The 25,423-nt window shown below is 45.6% G+C and overlaps 2 protein-coding genes across 6 annotated transcripts in view; one reads left to right on the plus strand and one right to left on the minus strand.

The window, feature by feature from the left end:
* LOC106608092 (ectonucleoside triphosphate diphosphohydrolase 5) lies at positions 1-14,822 on the plus strand. The gene is made up of 13 exons (XM_014205798.3): positions 1-516; positions 778-857; positions 972-1,115; positions 1,253-1,328; positions 1,824-1,859; positions 8,420-8,508; positions 8,746-8,825; positions 8,950-9,011; positions 9,297-9,398; positions 9,770-9,913; positions 10,856-10,912; positions 13,588-13,703; positions 13,871-14,822. Exons 1-13 carry the CDS (start codon positions 264-266, stop codon positions 13,952-13,954), a joined length of 1,323 nt encoding a protein of 440 aa, XP_014061273.1. The 5' UTR covers positions 1-263; the 3' UTR covers positions 13,955-14,822.
* LOC106608091 (zinc finger protein 410) overlaps positions 13,800-25,423 on the minus strand; it is a 15,001-nt gene continuing 3,377 nt past the window's right edge. For all 5 annotated transcript variants that reach the window (XM_014205796.2, XM_014205794.2, XM_045721014.2 and 2 more), the window contains exons 5-11: positions 24,460-24,699; positions 24,052-24,214; positions 23,760-23,941; positions 23,379-23,468; positions 22,685-22,804; positions 22,327-22,446; positions 13,800-15,277 (exon numbers count right to left, since the gene is read on the minus strand). In XM_014205796.2, the coding sequence (XP_014061271.1) occupies positions 15,177-15,277; positions 22,327-22,446; positions 22,685-22,804; positions 23,379-23,468; positions 23,760-23,941; positions 24,052-24,214; positions 24,460-24,699 (1,016 nt within the window). In that variant the 3' untranslated portion in view covers positions 13,800-15,176. The remainder of the gene's footprint in view (positions 15,278-22,326; positions 22,447-22,684; positions 22,805-23,378; positions 23,469-23,759; positions 23,942-24,051; positions 24,215-24,459; positions 24,700-25,423) is intronic.

Consider the following 25,423-nt stretch of genomic DNA (forward strand, 5'->3'; position numbering starts at 1 on the left):
TATTGCTTTGGGGCTCTTCTGTTGGTTGTTGCTTCTAGTTGTATCTTCTATCCAGTTAGGTCAGGACTCAGAAGTAGTGTCAATTAGGCTATCTAGCGTGCTGTTGGCTAAACTAAACTTTCCTCTTCACAACTGCCTCAGTCTCCACTCTCCTATTAGTTGAGTTGACTAAGATACCCATCAGTCCATCGGGTTTAGCCTAATCTCTTGGCTTCATACCCATCAGAGGGACACTCATCTCCTGCTCCTTCGCCAGAGTGAAGATGTCTCTCCAGGCTCCTCTCCTACCTGCAGTGGTCCTGTCTCTGGTTCTGGTTGTGTTGGCTCTGACAGGGCTGTCCCATGCCCAGCTCCAGCCCAAGGCTTCTGTCCTGGATTTCTCAGCCAGCCTGGGTAACCTCCTCCCCAGCCTCAGCCGTCCGGCCAACTCCAGCCGGATCTTCTACGGGGTAATGTTTGACGCTGGCAGCACTGGGACGCGCATCCATGTCTACACCTTCATACAGAAAGACCCTGGTGAGTTATGTTAAAATTCGGATGCTTCCAGATGTGTTACTGTATGCAATGTTGTGGTATTGAATTGCCCATTTATTAAACTTAATTAAATGTGTTTATTATTAGATGCTAGTCAATGAACATTACACTAAATGCCCATCTTCATAAAACATCATTAATGTTTGCAAATTGTAGATTAAATGCTTAATGATTCGAGTGGGTTTTCTAATTTCAACTGTATTTCTGTTGACTAATGGTTCATTTGTATATTTTGTCTGCCAGAGGAGTTACCAGTGTTGGATAATGAGATGTTCCATTCCATCAAGCCTGGTCTGTCGGCATACGCAGACATACCTGAAATGGTGAGTACAGCAGTGGTTGTAACTGTCGACGCAGCAAGTGATATTCCAATATTCCCAAAACACTTCAAATAGATTTTACTCAAATTCATCATCACAACCACATTGTCTCCCCAGGGTGGGTACACAGTGAGGCAGCTTCTGAAGGTGGCGAAGAAGACTGTCCCACAGCTGGATTGGAAGAGAACCCCACTGGTCCTGAAAGCTACAGCAGGACTCAGGCTGCTGCCCCCAGAGAAAGCCCAGGCTTTGCTGGAACAGGTACTGGCTAAGGCACTGCTAGATCTGATAGGGGGCTACAGTGTACAGCACTGTTAAATCAAATCACTGCTGAATGTGTTGACACTACATTCACTCTTTCTGTTGTCATCTCTCCATCTTCCCACTCCACCCCTCAGGTGCAGGACGTGTTTGATGAATCTCCCTTCTTCGTCCCAGACGACAGCGTCAGCATAATGGATGGTACAAATGAAGGTAACGTCTCGTCTCCCAATAACCCCCCAGTCAACCTCCAGTCAAACCTATTCATCAGCACTTCGGTTGCAGGCTTCAACAGTGCTCTCCTCCTGATAGCATCAGTCACTGTTCTCCTTCTACAGCTTGCTGTGCTCTTTCTTTTTCATTGTGTTGGTGTTCCTGAGGCTATTTTACTAAATTACTGTAGATTACCCTGATCTGTTATGATGACGCTATTGGAAAAAGAGGGTTGTTGTCGTTAGAGGCAATGTTAGTTACATCTCAAAAACGTGTAATTATGTGGTGAATGGATTTAGTGGCTTACCAAGCCTCGTGTGGTGTCATTGTGTAATTGATTTGTCAGCATTCTGACCACTTCTCTCAAATGATAGCCCTCTCACACATGTAAAACGAATGCTTATGCATGTCAAACAAGTTGTGAGTTAAGTGTACTAAACTGCATTGTCAGATCAGTATTAACCCCACTTCAATTTCACTTTTTTGTTCTCATAGGAATTTTGGCATGGGTTACTGTGAACTTTTTGACAGGTGAGACTTGTAACTTCTTGTCATAGTACATATTGTAATGCACTGTTGGTTAGACTATTCAATTATCAGGGTGTAGTGTTGGCCATATGTATATACACTACCGTTCAAAAGTTTGGGCTCACTTAGAAATGTCCTTGTTTTTGAAAGAAAAGCACATTATTTGCCCATTAAAATAACATCAAATTGATCAGAAATACAGTGTAGATATTGTTAATGTTGTAAATTACTATTGTAGCTGATTTTTCGTAGAATATCTACATAGGCGTACAGAGGCCCATTATCAGCAACCATCACTCCTGTGTTCCAATGGCACGTTGTGTTAGCTAATCCAAGTTTATCATTTTAAAAGGCTAATTGATCATTAGAAACCCCGTTTGAAATTATGTTAGCACAGCTGAAAACGGTTGTGCTGATTTAAAGAAGCAATAAAACTGTCCTTCTTTAGACTAGTTGAGTATCTGGAGCATCAGCATTTGTGGGTTCAATTACAGGCTCAAAATGTCCAGAAACAAAGGCCTTTCTTCTGAAACTCATCAGTCTATTCTAGTTCTGAGAAATGAAGGCTATTCCATGCGAGAAATTGCCGAGAAACTGAAGATCTCGAACAACACTGTGCACTACTCACTTTACAGAACAGCGCAAACTGCCTCTAACCAGAATAGAAAGAGGAGTGGGAGGCCCTGGTGCACAACTGAGCAAGAGGACAAGTACATCTCTGCCCAGGGGATGAACGCCACCCACTCCCTCGGCCGGTCCTGGCAATAAGACCGCAGAAACCTACCCACGTCCTGGTTTACTCTCTCCACCTGCCCGTTACTCTCGGGGTGAAAGCCCGAGATAAGGCTGACCGAGACCCCCCTTCCATGAACGCCCTCCAGACCCTTGACGTGAACTGGGGCCCTCAATCAGACACTATATCCTCAGGCATCCCGTAGTGCCAGAAGACGTGTGTAAACAGGGCCTCCGCAGTCTGTAGGGTCATAGGGAGACCGGGCAAAGGAAGGAGACAGCAGGACTTAGAGAACCGATCCACAACGACCAGGATCGGGGTGTTACCCTGTGAGGGAGGAAGATCCGTGAGGAAGTCCACCGATAGGTGCGACCACGGCCATTGTGGAACGGGTAAGGGCTGTAACCTCCCTCTGGGCAGGTTACTAGGGGCCTTGCACTGGGCACACACCGAGCAGGAGGAAACATAAACCCTCACGTCCTTGGCCAAGATGGACCACCAGTACTTCCCACTAAGACAGCGCACCGTCCGACCGATGCCAGGATGACCAGAGGAGGGTGACGTGTGGGCCCAATAGATCAAACGGTCGCGGACAGCAGACGGAACGTACAGACGCCCAGCTGGACACTGGGGGGGAGTGGGCTCTGTACGTAACGCCCGCTCGATGTCCGCGTTCAGCTCCCACACCACCGGTGTCACCAGGCAAGAGGCCGGAAGTATGGGGGGGTGATCCATGGACCGCTCCTCTGTGTCATACATCCGGGACAGTGCGTCTGCCTTAGCGTTCTGGGAACCTGGTCTGTAGGACAGGGTGAAAACAAAAGGGTAAAGAACATGGCCCACCTTGCCTGGCGAGGGTTCAGTCTCTTCACCGCCCGGATGTACTCCAGATTGCGGTGGTCAGTCCAGAAAATGGTGTTTAGCCCAGTCAAGCCAATGTCTCTACGCCTTCAGAGCCTTGACAACAGCGAACAGCTCCCGGTCCCCCACATTATAGTTTTGCTCCGCCGGGCTGAGCTTTTTCGAAAAGAAAGCATGGGGCGGAGGAGCTTTGATGGCGTACCCGAGCGCTGAGAGAGTACGGCTCCTATCCCAGCGTCGGACGCGTCCACCTCCACTATGAACGCCAAAGAGGGATCCGGATGAGCCAGCACGGGAGCCGAGGTAAACAAAGCCTTCAGGTGACCAAAAGCCCTGTCCGCCTCAGCCGACCACTGCAGTCGCACCGGTCCCCCCTTCAGCAGTGAGGTAATGGGAGCCGCTACCTGACCAAAGCCCCGGATAAACCTCCGGTAGTAGTTGGCAAACCCTAGAAACCGCTGCACTTCCTTTACATTTACATTTACGTCATTTAGTAGACGCTCTTATCCAGAGCGATTTACAAATTGGTGCATTCACCTTATGATATCCAGTGGAACAACTACTTTACAATAGTACATCTATATATATTTATTTATTTTTTGAGGGGGGGGGGGGGGGTTAGAAGGATTACTATATCCTATCCCAGGTATTCCTTAAAGAGGTGGGGTTTCAGGTGTCTACGGAAGGTGGTGATTGACTCCGCTGTCCTGGCGTCGTGAGGGAGCTTGTTCCACCATTGGGGTGCCAGGGAAGCGAACAGTTTTGACTGGGCTGAGCGGGAACTGTGCTTCCGCAGAGATAGGGGGGCCAGCAGGCCAGAGGTGGATGAACGCAGTGCCCTTGTTTAGGTGTAGGGCCTGATCAGAGCCTGAAGGTACGGAGGTGCCGTTCCCCTCACAGCTCCGTAGGCAAGCACCATGGTCTTGTAGCAGATGCGAGCTTCAACTGGAAGCCAGTGGAGTGTGCGGAGGAGCGGGGTGACGTGAGAGAACTTGGGAAGGTTGAACACCAGACGGGCTGCGGCATTCTGGATGAGTTGTAGGGGTTTAATGGCACAGGCAGGGAGCCCCGCCAACAGGGAGTTGCAGTAATCCAGACGGGAGATGACAAGTGCCTGGATTAGGACCTGCGCCGCTTCCTGTGTAAGGCAGGGTCGTACTCTGCGAATGTTGTATAGCATGAACCTACAGGATCGGGTCACCGCCTTGATGTTAGCGGAGAACGACAGGGTGTTGTCCAGGGTCACGCCGAGGCTCTTAGCACTCTGGGAGGAGGACACAATGGAGTTGTCCACCGTGATGGCGAGATCATGGAAAGGGCAGTCCTTCCCCGGGAGGAAGAGCAGCTCCGTCTTGCCGAGGTTCAGCTTGAGGTGGTGATCCGTCATCCACACTGATATGTCTGCCAGACATGCAGAGATGCGATTCGCCACCTGGTTATCAGAAGATTAATTGTGTGTCGTCTGCGTAGCAATGATAGGAGAGACCATGTGAGGATATGACAGAGCCAAGTGACTTGGTTTATAGCGAGAATAGGAGAGGGCCTAGAACTGAGCCCTGGGGGACACCAGTGGTGAGAGCACGTGGTGCGGAGATGGATTCTCGCCACGCCACCTGGTAGGAGCGACCTGTCAGGTAGGACGCAATCCAAGAGTGAGCCGCGCCGGAGATACCTAACTCGGAGAGGGTGGAGAGGAGGATCTGATGGTTCACAGTATCAAAGGCAGCAGATAGGTCTAGAAGGATGAGAGCAGAGGAGAGAGAGTTAGCTTTAGCAGTGCGGAGAGCCTCCGTGACACAGAGAAGAGCAGTCTCGGTTGAATGACCAGCCTTGAAACCTGACTGATTTGGATCGAGAAGGTCATTCTGAGAGAGATAGCAGGAGAGCTGGCCAAGGACGGCACGTTCAAGAGTTTTGGAGAGAAAAGAAAGAAGGGATACTTGTCTGTAGTTGTTGACATCGGAGGGATCGAGTGTAGATTTTTTGAGAAGGGGTGCAACTCTCGCTCTCTTGAAGACAGAAGGGACGTAGCCAGCGGTCAAGGATGAGTTGATGAGCAAGGTGAGGTAAGGGAGAAGGTCTCCGGAAATGGTCTGGAGAAGAGAGGAGGGGATAGGGTCAAGCGGGCAGGTTGTTGGCCGGCCGTCACAAGACGCAAGATTTCATCTGGAGAGAGAGGGGAGAAAGAGGTCAAAGCATAGGGTAGGGCAATGTGAGCAGGACCAGCGGTGTCGTTTGACTTAACAAATGAGGATCGGATGTCGTTGACCTTCTTTTCAAAATGGTTGACGAAGTCATCCGCAGAGAGGGGGGAGGAGGATTCAGGAGGGAGGAGAAGGTGGCAAAGAGCTTTACCGTGGTGGGAGTCTGCCAATGCGGTCACTCTCCATCTCCACCCCTGAAGTGGAAATGTGGTACCCTAGGAAGGAGACGGACTGTTGGAAGAACAGACATTTCTCAGCCTTGACGTACAGGTCATGCTCCAACAGTCGACCAAGCACTCTGCGCACCAGGGACACATGCTAGGCGCGTGTAGCGGAGTATATCAGAATGTCGTCAATATACACCACTACACCCTGCCCGTACAGGTCCCGGAAAATCTCATCTACAAATGCCTGGAAGACTGATGGAGCATTCATCAACCCGTACGGCATGATGAGGTACTCATAGTGCCCTGAGGTGTTACTAAATGCCGTCTTCCACTCGTCCCCGTCCTGGATACGCACCAGGTTGTAAGCGCTCCTGAGATCCAATTTTGTGAAGAAGCGCGCCCCGTTCATTGACTCTATCACACTGGCTATGAGAGGCAGCGGGTAGCTGTACCTCACAGTGATTTGGTTGATACCTCGATAGTCAATGCACAGGCGCAGACCTCCGTCCTTCTTCTTCACAAAAAGAAACTCGAGGAGGCAGGTGAAGTGGAGGGCTGAATGTACCCCTGCCCCAGGGATTCGGAGACATATGTTTCCATAGCCGCCGTCTCCTCCTTTGACAGGGGATACACGTAACTCCTGGGAAGTGCTGCGTCTACCAGGAGATTTATCGCACAATCCCTCCATCAATGAGGTGGTAATTGAGTCGCCTTGAGAAGGCGAGAGCCAAATCGGCATATTCAGAGGGGATGCACACGGTGGAGACCTGGTCTGGACTTTCCACCGTAGTAGCACCGATGGAAACCCCTAAACACCTCCCCGAGCACTTTCGTGACCACCCCTTGAGAGCCCTCTGTTGCCACAAAATAGTGGGGTCATGACAGGCCAACCAGGGTAGGCCCAGCACCACGGGAAATGCAGGAGAATCAATAAGGAAAATACTAATTCTCTCCTTGTGACCCTCCTGCGTAACCATGCCCAGAGGAGCGGTGGCCTCCCTAATTAGCCCTGACCCTAATGGTCAACTATCTAGGGCGTGCACAGGGAAGGGCATATCCACAGGAACAATAGGGATCCCTAAATTATGGGCAAATGCTCTGTCAATAAAATTCCCAGCTGCGCCTGAATCTACGAGCGCCTTATTCTGGGAATGCGGGGAAAACTTAGGAAAATGTATAAACAAAAACATGTGAGCAACAGGGGGCTCTGAGTGAGCCTGGTGCCGACTCACCTGGGGTGACACGAGAGTGCCCTGCCTGCCATCTCGAGTCCTAGAAGAACCTCCCCAGCACCGACCAGCAGTGTGCCCTCTGCGGCCACAGATGGTACAGGGAACGGCCCCTCCTCCGGTCGCCCTATGCGCAGCACCTCCCAGCTCCATGGGCGTCAGAGTGGTGGTGCTCGGGGATGGAACTGACAGGCCCCGATCCGGACGTCCGCGGGTAGCCAGCAGGTTATCCAGCCGGATCGACAGGTCCACCAGCTGGTCAAACGTAAGAGTGGTGTCCCTGCAGGCCAACTCCCGACGGACGTCCTTGCGCAGACAGCACCGGTAGTGATTGATCAGGGCCTTGTCCTTCCATCCCGCGCTGGTGGCCTGGGTCCGGAAGTCCAAGGCGAACTCCTGTGCGCTCCTCGTCCCCTGCCTCAAGTGGAACAGATGTTCACCCGCCACTCTACCCTCAGGTGGGCGGTCGAAAACTGCCAGAAAGCGGCGGGTGAACTCCGCGTAATTGTCCATCACCGCTTCTCCTTCCCCCCCATACGGCATTGGCCCACTCCAGGCTTTCCCTGAGAGACAGGAGACGAGGGCGGACACGCTCTCACGTCCCAAAGGAGCCGGGTGGACGGTCGCCAGGTAGAGTTCCAGCTGGAGTAGGAACCCCTGGCATCCGGCAGCCGTCCCATCATACTCCCTCGGGAGTGCGAGCCAAGTCCCACTCGGACCGGGTGAAGGAGGGGTGAACTGTGGTGCCTGTTGTAGTGGTGCCGGTGGAGGCGCTGGCAGAACTCCTCCTCTCTCCCATCGGTCCATCGTCTGCAGCACGCGATCCATGGCGATGCCGAGACGTTGCAACATGGTCGCATGCTGCTGGATGCGCTCCTCGACCGCAAAAGGGGGGTTGTCTGCTCCTGCTGACTCCATTTTCGGGTGAGTGATTCTGTAAGGTTCTGGGTGTAGCTGGTGCAGAGGAGTCAGGCGCAGGACAGCAGAGATGAGTAACACAATGAACTTTACTAAAAATGTCCAAATAATACCAAGTCCACAAACATCGGACCGAACTTACAAAAAACAATCACTCACAAAAACCAAGGGGAAAACAGAGGGTTAAATAATGAACATGTAATTGGGGAATTGAAACCAGGTGTGTAAAACAAAGACAAAACAAATGGAAAATGAAAAGTGTATCGGCGATGGCTAGAAGGCCGGTGACGTCGACCACCGAACGCCGCCCGAACAAGAAGAGGGACCGACTTTGGCGGAAGTCGTGACACCTGGGCTGTACCAAATCACAAGTGTGACTGATTCCTGTCTCACCGTCTTCAGAGGGAACTTGTCAATAAAGTTGGTTCAAATGGGAAATTATTTTTTTTAGGTCACCTGTATGCTGACACCAGGGAGACAGTGGGGATTCTGGATCTGGGGGGTGGATCGACTCAAATCACTTTTCTACCCAAATTCAAGGTTAGGGTCCATTTGTACAAGCTGATTTATTTTCAATATTGTGCTTCTACACTATGTTGATACAGTGTTTATATTTGAATATGAATAATAAAATAATATATGCCATTTATCCAAAGCGACTTAGTCATGCATGCATACATTTCATTTGCCAGGCACAAGATCAGTTAGACATACATGCATAAAACATTTTCTGGAATGTTAATTACATTTGTTCACATATTTATTTTTCCTGTGCAGAAAACCATTGTAAGTTCTCCTGCTGACTACATTGCCAGATTTGACATGTTCAACTCTGCATATGAACTGTACACTCACAGGTAAACAATCTATATCCACTGATGTAGAAAGTATAAACTGTCTCAAGTAATTGTTCTATACAACAAACCCATAATGGTTTGTAAAAGTACTATCCAAATAACTATTGATTGATTTGATTGACAGCTACCTGGGTAATGGACTGATGGCAGCCAGACTGGCAGCCCTAGGAGCACTGGGGGCAGAAGGTGATGGCTCGATACACTTCGATAGAAATTTAAAGGCCGTGTTCTCGCGTTAGCGGACACTGCGTTCACACACAGTAAACGCGTCAGCTCAATCGGAAATGACCTTTAAATTTCAATTGCGCTATAACGCTGAACTTCAGCAATACAGATTGAATTGAGCCCAAACATCATCAGCATGTTAGAATCCCCAATTCACACACAATATAGGTTTTAGAACATGCTTTTTACTTTTCTATGTTATTCATAGACCCCCATTCATCATTATTTTGTTACTTTACGCTACAGGGTTGGAGTGGAGAGTGTTCAAAAGCTCCTGTCTGCCCAAGAAGTTCAGAGAGGAGTGGCGCTTTGGAGGACTCACCTACACAGTCAGCGGGATACCTGATGGTGAGAGTCAACCAACTCACTGGATCTGCTAGAACTACCATCAAATATGTACTGTAGTAGAACAACCTTAATAATAATATATCTGCCCTTTAGCAGACGCTTTTATCCAAAGCGACTTAGTCATGCGTGCATACATTTTACGTATGGTGTGGGTAAAATGTACCTTGGAACAGTTATTTGGGTGGTAACACAAAACGTAGCATGCTGAACTTGGTACCTCTCAAAGTGTCTTCCTATGCAGGGTACTAGGGTTTACCTGGGGTTGCTGTAAAGCAGTCTGTCACAAATGTGTATGAAAGTGCTATACAAATACATTTGATTGATTAAAAACTTGAGCTCATAACAGTATCCTGTTTTGGTCCCTGTCCCAGGTTATGCGGGATACAAGCTGTGTTACCAGGAGGTGTTGAAGGTAGTAAAGGGAATAGTTCACCAGCCCTATGAGTTGAAAAACACCAGTGTGCTCTACGCTTTCTCCTACTACTTTGACCGAGCCGTGGATGCAGGCCTTATTGGTGAGAACACACACACATACAACTTCAACTACAACCAAGCAGTGGATGCATTTGTAGCCCTGTTTATACCTGGTTCCGACAATCGTCCTTTATCCTGATCTTGTCCACATTCTGATTGTGCCCACAATTTTAGACAGGTGTAGACGATTAAGACACATTGTGATCAGACCTTCCTGACCACCTCCGGAGGTAGTGAGGCACGCATTGTTATAATTGCAGTGTCTCTACATAGGTAAAGAAAGGTTGCCACATTCGGGAGAATGTCAGAAGAGCCCCATAGGCTATATATTTTATCTCCTCCAATTTACTAAAGTGTAGAAAGATCGGGACAGTGAAACTATTTAAATCATCATTATCCTGCACTCTACAAACATTGACAGGTTATACCATTGATTTATGACATCAATATGTGTCTTAAAATAAATAAGTATTATTTTCAAATATCTGTAAAATCATTTTCATACAGAGCGGACCCGGATATCTAGTCACAATGCTGACACAGTGGACGGATAAGAGACACATTTTACTACCATGTGTAGATGCAATGGCTTCAATGTGGGAACAATTGGAATGTGGATAAGCTCAGGACAAAGGATGCATGTTAGAACCAGGTATAAACGGGGCTAGTGAGAGGACACAGTTAGTATAATGTCTCACTCCTAGAATGAGATTCATTCCCCTCCTCCCTCTCGACAGGGAAAAATGTCTCATTTCTGAAGTAAGTGACTCAGACTCAGTGGTGTGATGAGTTCTAGATTGTTATTAGAGTGGTGTCCGTGGTCGTCGACTCGTCAGTGAGTAACATGATGAGAAAGGTTGCAGGCCCTATTAGTATGATGGAGATGTACTGTGTATCCCTGCTCTCATTGTAATGAATGATACAGTGCAATGACAGTGTTTATGAAGGAAAGATTAACGACCCCTGTCATTCCAATCTTTCAGACGGGACCCAAGGAGGAATGCTGGAGGTCAGAGACTTTAAGAAGGGAGCTAAAGAGGGTGAGAACGAGGGTGAGGGTGAGAACGAGGGTGAGGGTGAGAAGTCTGATGAGTAATGATATGCATAGCCAGAGAGAGGCAAAAATGACAAAATACTATAAAGATCGATGTATCAAAATAAACAACAAAATACTTGTATTTTGAAATGAAGATAAAATACATATACAGTTGAAGTCGGAAGTTTACATACACCTTAGCCAAATACTTTTAAACTCAGTTTTTCACAATTCCAGACATTTAATCCGAGTAAAAACTCCCTGTCTTAGGTCAGTTAGGATCACCACTTTACTTTAAGAATGTGAAATGTCAGAATTATAGTAGAGAGAATGATTTATTTTAGCTTTTATTTTTTTCATCACATTCCCAGTGGGTCAGAAGTTTACAGACACTCAATTAGTATTTGGTAGCATTGCCTGTAAATTATTTAACTTGGGTCAAATGTTTCGTGTAGCCTTCCACAAGCTTCCCACATTAAGTTGGGTGAATTTCGGCTCATTCCTCCTGACAGAGCTGGCTGGTAGGCCTCCTTGCTCGCACATGCTTTTTCAGTTCTGCCCACAAATTTTCTATAGGATTTAGGTCAGGGCTTTGTAATGGCCACTCCAATACCTTGACTATCTTGTCCTTAAGCCATTTTGCCACAACTTTGGAAGTATGCTTGGGGTTGTCTATGCTTGGGGTTGTCCATAGTCCATTTGGAAGACCCATTTGCGACCAAGCTTTAACTTCCTGACTGATGTCTTGAATGTTGCTTCAATATATCCACAATTTCCCCTCCTCATGATGCCATCTATTTTGTGAAGTGCACCTGTCCCTCCTGCAGCAAAGCACCCCACAACATGATGCTGCCACCACCGTGCATCACAGTTGGGATGGTGTTCTTCGGCTTGCAAGCTTCCCCCTTTTTCTTCCAAACATAACGATGTTCATTATGGCCAAACAGTTCTATTTTTGTTTCATCAGACCAGAGGACATTTCTCCAAAAAGTACAATCTTTGTCCCCATGTGCAGTTGCACACCGTAGTCTGGCTTTTTTTTGGAGCAGTGGCTTCTTCCTTGCTGAGCGGCCTTTAGGTTATGTCGATGTAGGACTCATTTTACTGTGGCTATAGATACTTTTGTACCTGTTTCCTCCAGCATCTTCACAAGGTCCTTTCCTGTTGTTCTGGGATTGATTTGCACTTTTCACACCAAAGTACGTTCATCTCTAGGAGACCGAACACATCTCCTTCCTGAGCGGTATGACGGCTGCGTGGTCCCACGGTGTTTAAACTTGCGTACTATTGTTTGTACAGATGAACATGGTATTTTCAGGCATTTGGAAATTACTCCCAAGGATGAACCAGACTTGTGGAGGTCTACAATTTTTTGGGCTGATTTCTTTTGATTTTCCCATGATGCCAAGCAAAGAGGCACTGAGTTAGAAAGTAGGCCTTGAAATACAGCCACACCTCCAATTGAATCAAATGATGTCAATTAGCCTATCAGAAGCTTCTAAAGCCATGACATAATTTTCTGGGATTTTCCAAGCTGTTTAAAGGCACAGTCAATTTAGTGTATGTAAACGTCTGACCCACTGGAATTGTGATACAGTGAAATAATCTGTCTGTAAATAATTGTTGGAAAAATTACCTGTGTCATGCACAAAGTAGATGTCCTAACTGACTTGCCAAAACTATAGTTTGTTAACAAGAAATTTGTGGAGTGGTTGAAAAACTTCAACTGTATTTTGTATTTTAAAATGCATAAATACATTTGCAAGTAGCCGGCCCGAACAGCAACATTCTCAGTAACGTTTTACTTTATCTACCTTAGTTGAGTGCCCTGACTGTAAGTTACTCTGGATAAGTGTCTGCTAAAAGACCAAAATGTATATGCAAAATAATTATTAACATACCAAAATGAACTGCTTAGCATACTGGGTATTATTATTGGCCTTGTTTCATGGCGGATATCATTAGAATAATACTCTGCATGCTTTGCAATTGTTCATTTTTACATATACATTTCCATTGAGTTAATTTAGAGACTTGGACTCCTGATGCCAACTCCAGGTGAAAGGGAGCAACAAAATGGCCAACCGTTATGAAAATGGGATAGAAAACTATTTGGAAAATACAAATGACAGCTCTCGAAAGTATCTTGTTCCATAGCACATTGGAGTGTAGTTCAGCCCAAGGTGATACAAATTACTAAATACTCAGAAGTAATTGAAATACATATTTCAAATACCTGTAATAGAAATACTGTCCATAGCAATGGATTTATCATTACTGTGTTGTGCAGGGTTTCTCAACGTGGCCCCCAGGTTTTCTGAGCAAAAAATTATTAAAAAACACAATGCACGCACCGCAATCTGGCAGATGTGTCCCAGCTGTGTGAATTGCCTCCCATTGAAATGAATGGACTTCTGGCAGAACGCATACATACTGGTGGGCACAAGGCTTAGGTCTTGTATAATGCCGGGAGCTGCCTGTGGATTTGACTGCTCAAACGCAGTTTCCTTCCCACACCATCAAAACAACAGCTATGCGGGTGTTGGCTAGTGCAGCTCTGATAGTGCAGCAAGGGCTAGATTCTATGCTTGAGAAGTCTTAATGGCTTACAGGTGTCTTCCTCTCCTTGTTTCCCTTTACTGCACTGATCTGGCAATGGATTTCGGTTTCTTATTCCAGTGTGTAACAAGATGTCTAAGTACCGTCCTGTCAGCCCCTTCTTGTGTATGGACATGACCTACATCACCTGTCTGCTCAAAGATGGCTTCGGCTTCAAGGAGAACACTGTACTGCAGGTGAGACCGGAATAGTCCTGGAATAGTCCTTTTGGCAATTCAGTAATGCAAAACCACACTTTTTAAAGCTAGCAACAAAGAAATGGTCAGACAAGATCTGTTAAACATTTTTACTTAAATAAATACAAAAAGGCATGAGTAATTTGGTGTGTGTCTCCTTTCTCCAGCTGACTAAGAAGGTGAACAACGTTGAGACAAGCTGGGCTTTAGGTGCCATGTTCAAACACTTCCAGAACCTAAAGATCCACTGAGAGCCATAAGCCACAGGGTTGGGTGGGCAGGTGGGATCACATGGACTGTCAACAAGAAATGGACTGAGGAATACTTCTTTTAAACTAATAAGCCTTTGTGTCTTGTAATGTTTTAAAGATATGCCATATTTGGATTTTACATTTGAGATGACATTACAATTGTTACAACTATTTTGTTACCCAACACACATGACTGGTACTATAGTTCAGTAGGTCTGTTGTTTTCATGTGACTGGCTGCTATACTGTAGCCTTGTATTTTATATATAAAGCACTGGGGGCTGAAACTCAACATAGTTGTGTTACTGCAAATACTGTACAAATCTGGATATTTTGACCATCTGATATCAGTTAGGTCTGATCTTGATTTTCATAAAAAAAATAGAAGCTGGTATGTGTGTGTGTATAGAGTGTGTTTGGAAAAAAATAGTGTTCCAATAGCAGCTTGTGAGTTTGAAACTGTTTCCTTAATGATTGGGGACTGAGTACATTTCTGTGGAGTACATTTTCAAATAGTTTTGTCAGCTATTGAGTATTGCAGAAGTTCAGCTCCATAATGCGATTGAAATGGTCATTTCCGATTGAGCCGACATATGCAGCGTTTACCGTGAACAAAGTCTCAATGTGGATACATTGCCTTGAATTTCAAATCCCGCTTTAGTGCTAAACTTCAACGATAGAAATTGATTCGAGCTCTTGATTAATGTGAATTAAACTAAAAAGCATCAGCCTTAATATTGTTTAGCAAAAGATTACTGCATTTTAGCCTTATCTGCACCCAGGTAAGCTTACACAATTGATTTAGTATGTTGTTTAAACAATGACAAACACATACATTGTTAATTAAAACATTATTTGTATACATTTCTTTGGAAAGTCACCTGATAATTCCTTATATTTATAAACTACAGAAAAAGTTGTCTGTCTGTACAAGTTCTAGAACATTTTACACCGTCTTCTCATAAAACCCTCAGCAGCTAATTACATATCTACAGGGCTAAATCTGATCTTTTTTTCCCCACTAAATGGTCTTTTGACCAATCACATCAGATCTTTTTCAGATCTTATCTGATTGGTCAAAAGACCAATTAGTGAGAAAAAAAAATCAGAATTGGGCTGCCTGTCTTAACGCAGCCACAGTGAAGGATGCAGAGAGTACATGTAGAATTCTGCCACAAATGCCTTTCCTGAAGTGTGAACAGAGATTTGCACAACAGCCTTGACTACAGCAAAGCCACCACATCCTCTGCATACGTGTGGCTTGTCGTTGTCATGGTGACCAGGTCATGGGGTTGAGAGAGAACGACCACGGAGTCTGCCGAGCCTAAAACGAAGGGAAGAAGAGATGAGTTAGAAGGCACAGGGGGGTAATTAAATAACATGGCCATAGTTAGGCTATATATCCCCCTGTGGTTTTGGACGATGCCCTTGGTTTGAGTCCTGAAAAATAGAACACCATCGCTAACTGTTAAAGGGATAGTGCGAGATTCTGGCAAATAAACCGTTTTCTACTTACCCAGAGTCAGATGAACTCATGGATACAATTTGTATGTCTCTGCATCCAGTATGAAGGAAGTTCAGTTCTACACAGCTAGTGGTAGACTTCCAGTCATCGCGCTAATGCTAGTTATTATTAGCTCGCAAGCTAACTTCCATCATACTAGACAACATAAAAATGGTATCGACAAGTTCATCAAAAAAAAAAACACATTGATTTCCAGAATCTCGCACTATCCCTTTTAAAAAAAATGTATTTCAGTTACAGTAAACAATGCTTGAAATACACTACATTGCACATGTGGTTTTATACATTCGATATACCATGAGATCATGCATTTTGAACGAGGTAGGAATGTATACACCCATACGAAAAAAAAAAACTTAAGTATTACTTAAGACTAAAAAAATATTAAAATCTTCAAAACAAAGTGTTTAATATTAGCCTGTCTTATTATAATTTTTGTAAGGTAGATCAATTAAATACAAAGCTTAGGTAGGCAGTTTACTGTAGAGGGAAATTGCAATGTCTCTCCATAGGTAAAGAAAGGTTGCCACATTTGGTAGAATTTGTCAGAAGAACCCCTTAGGGTATATTATATCTTCTGAAATGTAAGACATCTTTAATCCACACAAAATCAGAGGGAGGAGAGGGCGACTTCAACAGATGTAAATTCAACCTTCTTGCCAACAAACTCACAAAGGCTACACAGTTAGATATGTATTTTGGAGGTCTTATAGTATCAGGTAATACCCCAAATGATGTTATGGAAGTAGGAGCAAAAGGCACTTGTAATACTTTAGGTGTGGTATCAAAGATGGCAGACCAATAGCTATGTAGAGAAGAACAGGACCAAAACATATGTATTAATGAAGCAGGAGCTTGCGGACACCTGTTGCTAACAGGGTGGACATCAGGATTGATGTTAGAAAGCCTGAGTTTTTTTACTTTATTTTTATTTCACCAGGTAGGCTAGTTGAGAACAGGTGCTCATTTACAACTGCGACCTGGCCAAGAATAAAGCAAAGCAGTTCGACACATACAACAACAGAGAGTTACACATGGAATAAACAAACATACAGTAGAAAACAATCTATATACAGTGTGTGCAAATGAGGTAAGATAAGGTAGGTAAGGCAATAAATAGGCCATGGTGGTGAAGTAATTACAATATACCAGTTAAACACTGGAGTGATTGATGTGCAGAAGATGAATGTGAAAGTGGAGATATTGGGGTGCAAAGGAGCAAGGTAAGTAAATAAATAAATAAATACAGTATGGGGATGAGGTAGTTGGGTGGGCTATATTACAGATGGGCTATGTACAGGTGCAGTGATCTGTGAGCTGCTCTGACAGCTGGTGCCTAAAGCTAGTCAGGGAGATATGAATCTCCAGCTTCAGTGATTTTTGCAGTTCGCTCCAGTCATTGGCAGCAGAGAACTGTAAGGAAAGGCGGCCAAAGGAGGAATTGGCTTTGGGGTGACTAGTGATATATACACCTGCTGGAGCGCGTGCTACGGGTGGGTGCTGCTATGGTGACCAGTGAGCTGAGATAAGGCGGGGCTTTACCTAGCAGAGACTTGTAGATGTCCTGGAGCCAGTGGGTTTGGCGACGAGTATGAAACGAGGGCCAGCCAACGAGAGCGTACAGGTCGCAGTGGTGGGTAGTGTATGGGGCTTTGGTGACAAAACGGATGGCACTGTGATAGACTGCATCCAATTTGTTGAGTAGAGTGTTGGAAGCTATTTTGTAAATTACATCGCCGAAGTCGAGGTTCGGTAGGATGGTCAGTTTTACGAAGGTATGTTTGGCAGCATGAGTGAAGGATGCTTTGATGCGAAATAGGAAGCAGATTCTAGATTTAATTTTGGATTGGAGATGCTTAATGTGAGTCTGGAAGGAGAGTTTACAGTCTAACCAGACACCTAGGTATTTGTAGTTGTCCACATATTCTAAGTAAGAACCGTCCAGAGTAGTGATGCTGGACAGGCGGGCAGCGATCGGTTGAAGAGCATGCATTTAGTTTTACTTACATTTAAGAGCAGTTGGAGGCCACGGAAGGAGAGTTGTATGGCATTGAAGCTCGTCTGGAGGTTAGTTAACACAGTGTCAAAAGAAGGGCCAGAAGAATACAGAATGGTGTCGTCTGCGTAGAGGTGGATCAGAGAATCACCAGCAGCAAGAGCGACAACATTGATGTATACAGAGAAGAGTCGGCCCGAGAATTGAACCCTGTGGCACCCCCATAGAGACTGCCAGAGGTCCAGACAACAGGCCCTCCGATTTGACACACAGAACTCTATCAGAGAAGTAGTTGGTGAACCAGGCGAGGCAGTCATTTGAGAAACCAAGGCTGTTTAGTCTGCCGATAAGAATGTGGTAATGGACGGAGTCGAAAGCCTTGGCCAGGTCGATGAATACGGCTGCACAGTAATGTCTCTTATCGATGGCGGTTATGATATCGTTTAGGACCTTGAGCGTGGCTGAGGTGCACCCATGACCAGCTCTGAAACCAGATTGCATAGCGGAGAAGGTACGGTGGGATTCGAAATGGTCGGTAATGTGTTTGTTAACTTGGCTTTCGAAGACCTTAGAAAGGCAGGGTAGGATAGATATAGGTCTGTAGCAGTTTGGGTCTAGAGTGTCTCCCCCTTTGAAGAGGGGGATGATGGCGCCAGCTTTCCAATCTTTGGGAATCTCAGACGATACGAAAGAGAGTTTGAACAGGCTAGTAATAGGGGTTGCAACAATTTCGGCAGATCATTTTAGAAAGAGAAGGTCCAGATTGTCTAGCCCGGCTGATTTGTAGGGGTCCAGATATTGAAGATCTTTCAGAGCATCAGCTATCTGGATTTGGGTGAAGGGGAAATGGGGGAGGCTTGGGTGAGTTGCTGTGGGGGGTGCCGGACAGTTGACCGGGGTAGGGTTAGCCAGATGGAAAGTGCTTATTGAAATTCTCAATTATAGTGGGTTTATCTGTGGTGACTAGCCTCAGTGCAGTGGGCAGCTGGGAGGAGATGCTCTTATTCTCCATGGACTTTACAGTGTCCCAGAACTTTTTTGAGTTTGTGCTACATGATGCAAATTTCTGTTTGAAAAAGCTAGCCTTAGCTTTCCTAACTGCCTGTGTATATTGGTTCCTAACTTCCCTGAAAAGTTGCATATCACGGGGGCTATTCGATGCTAATGCAGTACGCCACAGGATGTTTTTGTGCTGTTCAAGGGCAGTCAGGTCTGGAGTGAACCAAAGGCTATATCTGTTCCTGGTTCTACATTTTTTGAATGGAGCATTAAGATGGTGAGGAAGGCACTTTTAAAGAATAACCAGGCATCCTCTACTGACGGGATGAGGTCAATATCATTCCAGGATACCCCGGCCAGGTCGATTAGAAAGGCCTGCTCGCTGAAGTGTATTAGAGAGCGTTTGGCAGTGATGAGCCGTGGTCGTTTGACCGCAGACCCATTACGGATGCAGGCAATGAGGCAGTGATCGCTGAGATCTTGGTTGAAAACAGCAGAGGTGTATTTGGAGGGCAGGTTGCTTAGGATGATATCTATGAGGGTGCCCCGTGTTTACGGATTTGGGGTTGTACCTGGTAGGTTCATTGATAATTTGTGTGAGATTGAGGGCATCAAGCTTAGATTGTAGGATGGCCGGTGTGTTAAGCATGTCCCAGTTTAGGTCACCTAGCAGGACGGGTTCTGAGGATAGATCGGGGGCAATCAGTTCACATATGGTGTCCAGAGCACAGCTGAGGGCAGAAGGTGGTCTATAACAAGTGGCAACGGTGAGAGACTCGTTTCTGGAAAGGTGGATTTTTAAAAGTAGAAGCTCGAATTGTTTAGGTACAGACCTGGATAGTAAGACAGAACACTGCAGGCTAACTCCGTCCCCTTTGGCAGTTCAGACATGGCTAAGATATCCGGGTTGGCAGAGTGTGCTAAAGCAGTGAATAAAACAAACTTAGGGAGGAGGCTTCTAATGTTAACATGCATGAAACCAAGGCTTTTATGGTTACAGAAGTCAACAAATGAGAGCACCTGGGGAATAGGAGTGGAGCTAGGCACTGCAGGACCTGGATTAACCTCTACATCACCAGAGGAACAGAGGAGGAGTAGGATAAAGGTATGGCTAAAGGCTATAAGAACTGGTCGTCTAGCACGTTCGAAACAGAGTAAAAGGAGCAGGTTTCTGGGCACGATTGAATAGATTCAAGGCATGATGTACAGACAAAGGTATGGTAGGATGTGAGTACATTGGAGGTACACCTAGGCATTGAGTGATGAGATGTCTCTAGAAACATTTAAACCAGGTGATGTCATCGCATATGTGGGAGGTAGATTTAAATGGTTGGTTAAGGCATATTGAGCAGGGCTAGAGGCTCTACAATGAAATAAAACAATAATCACTAACCAGAACAGTAATGGACAAGACATATTGACATTAGGGAGAGGCATGCGTAGCCAAGTGATCAAAAGGGTTCAGTGAATGGTTGGGCTGGATGGAGACACGGCGATTCAGACAGCTAGCAGGCCGGGGCTAGCAAGATAGCAGAAGGGCCTTAAAGGGACGTCGTGATGGAGGAAAGTCTGTTTTAGCTTCCTCGTGCGGTTCCGTCGATAGACCAGTCATGATGGATTAGTAGGGTTCCGTGTAGCAGAGGGGTCCAGTCCAATTGGCAAATGGATCTATTCAGCTAACAGTCCAAAATGCTCTAGACAGCTAGCGGGCCGCGGCTAGCAGATGGGCATTCAGAGGATGTCGCGACGAAGAGGCCTGTTGGAAGAAAAAACCCTCGGCAGATTACGTCGGTAGTCCAGTCGTGATGGATAAGCAGGGCTTCGTATGGTAAAAGGGGCCCAGGCCGATTGGCAAAATAGGAATAGTGGCATGAGAATTTGGCCGATGGACCTATTAGCTAACAGTCCGATATGCTCTAGACAGCTAGCGGGCCGCGGCTAGCAGGCTAGCAGATGGGCATTCAGGGGACGTCGCGACGTAGGAGCCAGTTGAGTAACCCCCTCGAGCAGATCACGTCGGTAGTCCAGTCGTGAAGAATCGGCGGGGGTTCCGTACCCCGTACCGGCAGAAAAAGGGGTCCAGGAGGGAGTGGCTGATGGACCTCTTCAGCTAGCCGGGAGATGGGCCTAGCTCCAGGCTAATTGGTGCTTGCTTTGGGACAGAGTTTAGTCCAGTGAGTGCGGTGTAGGATGTTGCATTGGATCAAACCATGTTTGGCACAAATAGAAGAGTGGACACGGTGCAGAATATCTTCCCATGTGTCATCAGTAAACTCAAACTTTATGTTCCCATAAAGTTTTAATAGCTGCGAATGAAGGATTGTGAAGAGTAAATTTGACCATAGCTATAAGAACTGCATCAAATGAAATTTTATTTGTCACATGCGCCAAATACAACAGTAAAATGCTTACTTAGAAGCCCTAACCAACAAAGCAGTTAATAAGGAAAAATACCTTAAAAAAATAAGAAATAAAGTAACAAATTATTAAAAAGAGCAGCAGTAAAATAGCAATAGCGAGGCTATACACAAGGGGTACCGGTACAGAGTCAATGTGCGGGGCACCAGTTAGTCGAGGTAATTGAGGTGATATATACACATGTGGGTAGAGTTATTAAAATGACTTATACATAGATAATAACAAGAGAGTAGCAGCAGCGTAAAAGAGGGAGGCAATGCAAGTAGACTGGGTAGCAATTTGATTAGATGTTCAGTAGTCTTAGGGCTTTTCTAAGGTATGAAAAAGGTAGCCCCACTCCACTCTATCAAAGGCCTTCTCAGCATCTAGCGAGATTAGAATATCTGGGAGCTTTGAGATAAAAGGATTATACATAACATTAAAGAGTCATCTGATATTTGAGAAAGAATGTCTATTTTTTTTTATAAAACCTGCCTGGTCAGAGGAAATAACAGATGGTAAGACCGACTCCAAACGCATAGCTAATAGTTTAGCCAAGAGCTTAACATCCACATTGAGCAGTGAGATTGGGCGATAGGACATGCAGGAGAGAGGGTCTTTATTCCTTTTCAATATCACTGAAATGGAGGCCTGTTTTAAGGATAGAGGGAGAGAGACTGATTCAAAGGATTCAATAAACATTCATCAAGAGCGGGGTCTCTTTTAGAGCGAGTGTCTCTTATCTGCCTAATCGAGGGATTTGTGGAACAGTGAAGAGTCAGATTATGTTGTTTCAGAAATGAAGCTAGGCAATAGAAGTCAAGTTGTAGACTAGACTGAGGTTTTAAATAACAGAAATATGACCATTTACTCAATTAGCGGCTGTGCTAGCTTGCTGATGAAATTTTAGTAACTGAATGCAGGCTTCTTATTTCAAGTCGCATTTACATCAACTATATCCTTTTTTAACTGTTACGAAGAGAGATGAAAAACCATGCCTCGGATATTCTGCCGACCAAGGCAACTGAAACTGTGTCAGGAGCAGACAAATATGCCCGCCACTCCAATTGGAAATCGTTCAGGAAAATCCAAGGCTTTGCTGCGGCCTACTTTAGCAATCCTCCATTCAGCAATTCACTGCCATTATTACCGTTCGGAAGAGCAACGAGATATGAAACTATGTCAACAATACTTAGTAAGTCGAAATGAAACAATTAAACTGTGCTCTAAATTAAATAAAGGTTGTCGCAAGTTGCAGGAGCATCGGGAAATGTGTGTTACGTCATTCGTGTCCCCAGATATCCCCACACTATCCCTTTAAGAGTATTGGGATTGGACTGTATTAAGAATTCAACGGTAAAGTCTACACCAGTTGATAAGCGCATTTGACAAATAAATGTGATTTATTGGGGTTTTGCATTTGTGAAATGTTTTGTATGACTGTGTGCGTGTCTACCTTGTTCTCGCAGCATGGCGTGGTGTAGGTTCATGGGCTCCACCCCCGTAGTCATGGTGACCATATTGTCGTCAGGTGACCCGTCAGCCTCCAGCAAACTGCTGTGTGTCAGAGCCTCGCCTGTCAATCACACAGAGGTGCCATACTGTTCATTACAGAGGTGTGTGTGTGTGTGTGTTATATCGAACATTCCAAATGGAAGACAATGAGCTGGTTATACATAGACACACACAGGTAAACTCCAAGGCTCCAGCTGAATTAGGTGTAGTGTGTTGGAATTGGAAGAAAAGCCTGTACACCCTGTAATGCTTGTAACCAGGGTTGGTGACCATTGGCGTAATGTGTGTGTCTGTGTTACCTGTTTCTCTGCCCTCGTTCCCCAGCACCTCCTCTCCGTGTCTCTTCCTCATGTGGACGTTCCTGCTGCCGCTCTGAGAGAACGTCTTTCCACAGACACCACACTGGTGGGGTTTCTCTCCTAGAACACAATCATACACAGGGACACTTATCACTGTCTCCAATGGCACCATATTCCCTATAAAGTGCACTACTTTTGAGCACAAGGCCATTGGGCTCTGATCAACAACAAAAAAAAGAGTGCACTATATAGGGAATAGGGTACCATTTGAGACACAGCCAGTGACACAAATTGAAGCTAAAGTTATCTAACTGACTGTTACCACAATTACATTTTTAAACTGAGCTCGTGTACAGTAGGAACTCGACTTCCACATATTCAGTTGTTGTTATACCGGTAGTTAACAAAGCAACTTAGCTGTTGTCATTTCACTACGTATAGAATGAAAAGCTGAAAGTGTGTTTAAATGCTAGTACAGGGGTGAGCAACCCTTTTCCTGGAGTGTCACAGGCACCACACCTGACCAACTGAGCGAATTGATCAGTTCAGTGATTGCCTAAATTCAAAACACCTGGTCTTCCAGGTCTGTTAAATCAAAAACATGAAGTGCCTGCGGCCCTCCAGGACCAAGGTTGCCTCCCCCTGTCCTAGTAGGTCAATTCGGATTTCATGAACCTATCTGTGGTGTTCTCACCGGAGTGTACGAGCATGTGTTTGCGTAGACTGGAGTACTCTGCAAAGGAACGACCACAGCCATCTGCTTCACACAAGAAAGGCTTCTCACCTATAGACAACACACACACACCAATTAAAGATCACACGCTAGAAGGTACATATTAAAGGCTTCTCAAATGTAGACAACACACATTAATGATACACTTTCTGACAGAGCAAGCATTATACCACTCTCCCACACTAAGCACATATCTTCCCACAGCACTGAAAACACCTGAAACATATGAAAGACATTCACGTCTATGCTGTACTACAGGATACAGAGCAGACTAAAACAGATGTCGCTCCGGTGTATGCGCTCTACTGCTGTGTACCTCTAAGTGTGTGTCACTGTCCCCACCTGTGTGTGTGCGTTTGTGGTTCTTGAGGTTTCCTGCGGTGGTGAACTTCTTGCCACAGTTCTTCTCCTTGCAGATAAAAGGCTTGTCTCCATTGTGAGTTCTCATGTGGACCTGAAGACGCTGCAGCACGTAGAAACTTTTCCCACAGCCCTCAGCCCCACACCGGAACATACGGTCGTTCCTGACACACACACACACACACACACACATTAACATTAAGGTGACATTTGAGAGGTGACATGTGTGAGAGTGTGTGTGTGTGTGTGTGTGTGTGTGTGTGTGTGTGTGTACCTGTGTGTTTTGAGGTGGTATTTGAGGTGAGCAGGCCAGGTGAAGGTTCTATAGCAGCCCTCAAAAGAGCAGCGGAGGTTCTGTTTAGACGAAAGCGTACGATTGGTCCTCGCCGGCTGCTCTCTCTTCACCCCCTCCAATGGGAAGCTGGGTAGGTGGTCACCTAGGCAACAAAAGCAGAGAGGGGATGTGATATCATAAACAGAAGTCTTCCTGTTATATAGTCAGTATCAGCTAAATGTCACACCTGCTCTTCAGTCAGTGATCTGTTGGTGGCATTAAACTACCATTAAAGTCAATTTACCCACCCCCATTAAAGTCAATTTACCCACCCCCATTAAAGTCAATTTACCCACCCCCATTAAAGCTCCCCAATTTACCCACCCCCATTAAAGTCAATTTACCCACCCCCATTAAAGTCAGTGACATTATTGTTGCTGCCATTCCCAGCCCTGGCGTCCTGGCTAGCCTTGGCATCTTTAGCCAGCTGTGCCCGCGTTGCTGCGATGAGGCTGTCGTGTGCCAACTCCTGTACCCGCAGGTACCAGGGGGCAGTGCCATCCACACAACAGTCCCCGGACGAGATCACCTCCTCTTCCTCTGTCCCATCTGCTGAAAAGATGAGTGGCTCAGAGGAGGCTGCTAGGCCTGGAGAGAGAGGGAGAAAGGGGGGAGAGGGATGGAGAGGACGAGGGGGAGAGAGAGAAAAGGAGAGGTGAAGGGAGAGGGAGACAAGGAGGGAGAGAGTTTGTCAGGGCATGATGAAGTGTCCTTGTCACATGTTCTCTCAGCCCTAAAATGTAAAGAAAACAAGGTCATAAGACAATAATTGTGATAATTTGCCCAGCAGAGACAGAGTCTTCCACAGACAGAGTGTGCAGAGGAGATGGATTTGCAAAGCTGCTTTGTCATACCACAGTACAGATAACGGTTAAATAAAGAATTCATTTCAATACATATATTCACATTACAGCACAACAATCAGGCATGCCCTGAAGGAAGGGGGGCTGTCTGTGTAGAAATAGAATTGATAGAACTGTTAAGTGTTACATAACAGTGCCTTCAGAAAGTATTCGCACTCGACATTTTCCACATTTTGTTGTATTACAGCCTGAAATTAAAATGAATGAAATTGAGATTTTTGGTCACTGGCCTACACACAATACCCCATAATGTCAAAGTGGAATTATTCTTTACAAATTAATTGAGAAAAGAAACCTGCACACTGCTCTTGCTAGTATCACTGCTCTTTATTAAGCTTTATGTATCGGCCTCAAGGCTTTCGCCAGAGCTTTAAAAAAAATAAAGGCCTTGAGGCCGACACAAAGCTTATTAAAGAGCAGTGACACTAGCAAGAGCAGCGTGCAGGTTT

This window comes from Salmo salar, chromosome 06 (assembly GCF_965601325.2).
Source record: "Salmo salar chromosome 06, fSalSal1, whole genome shotgun sequence".
Classification (NCBI taxonomy): Eukaryota; Metazoa; Chordata; class Actinopteri; order Salmoniformes; family Salmonidae; genus Salmo; species Salmo salar.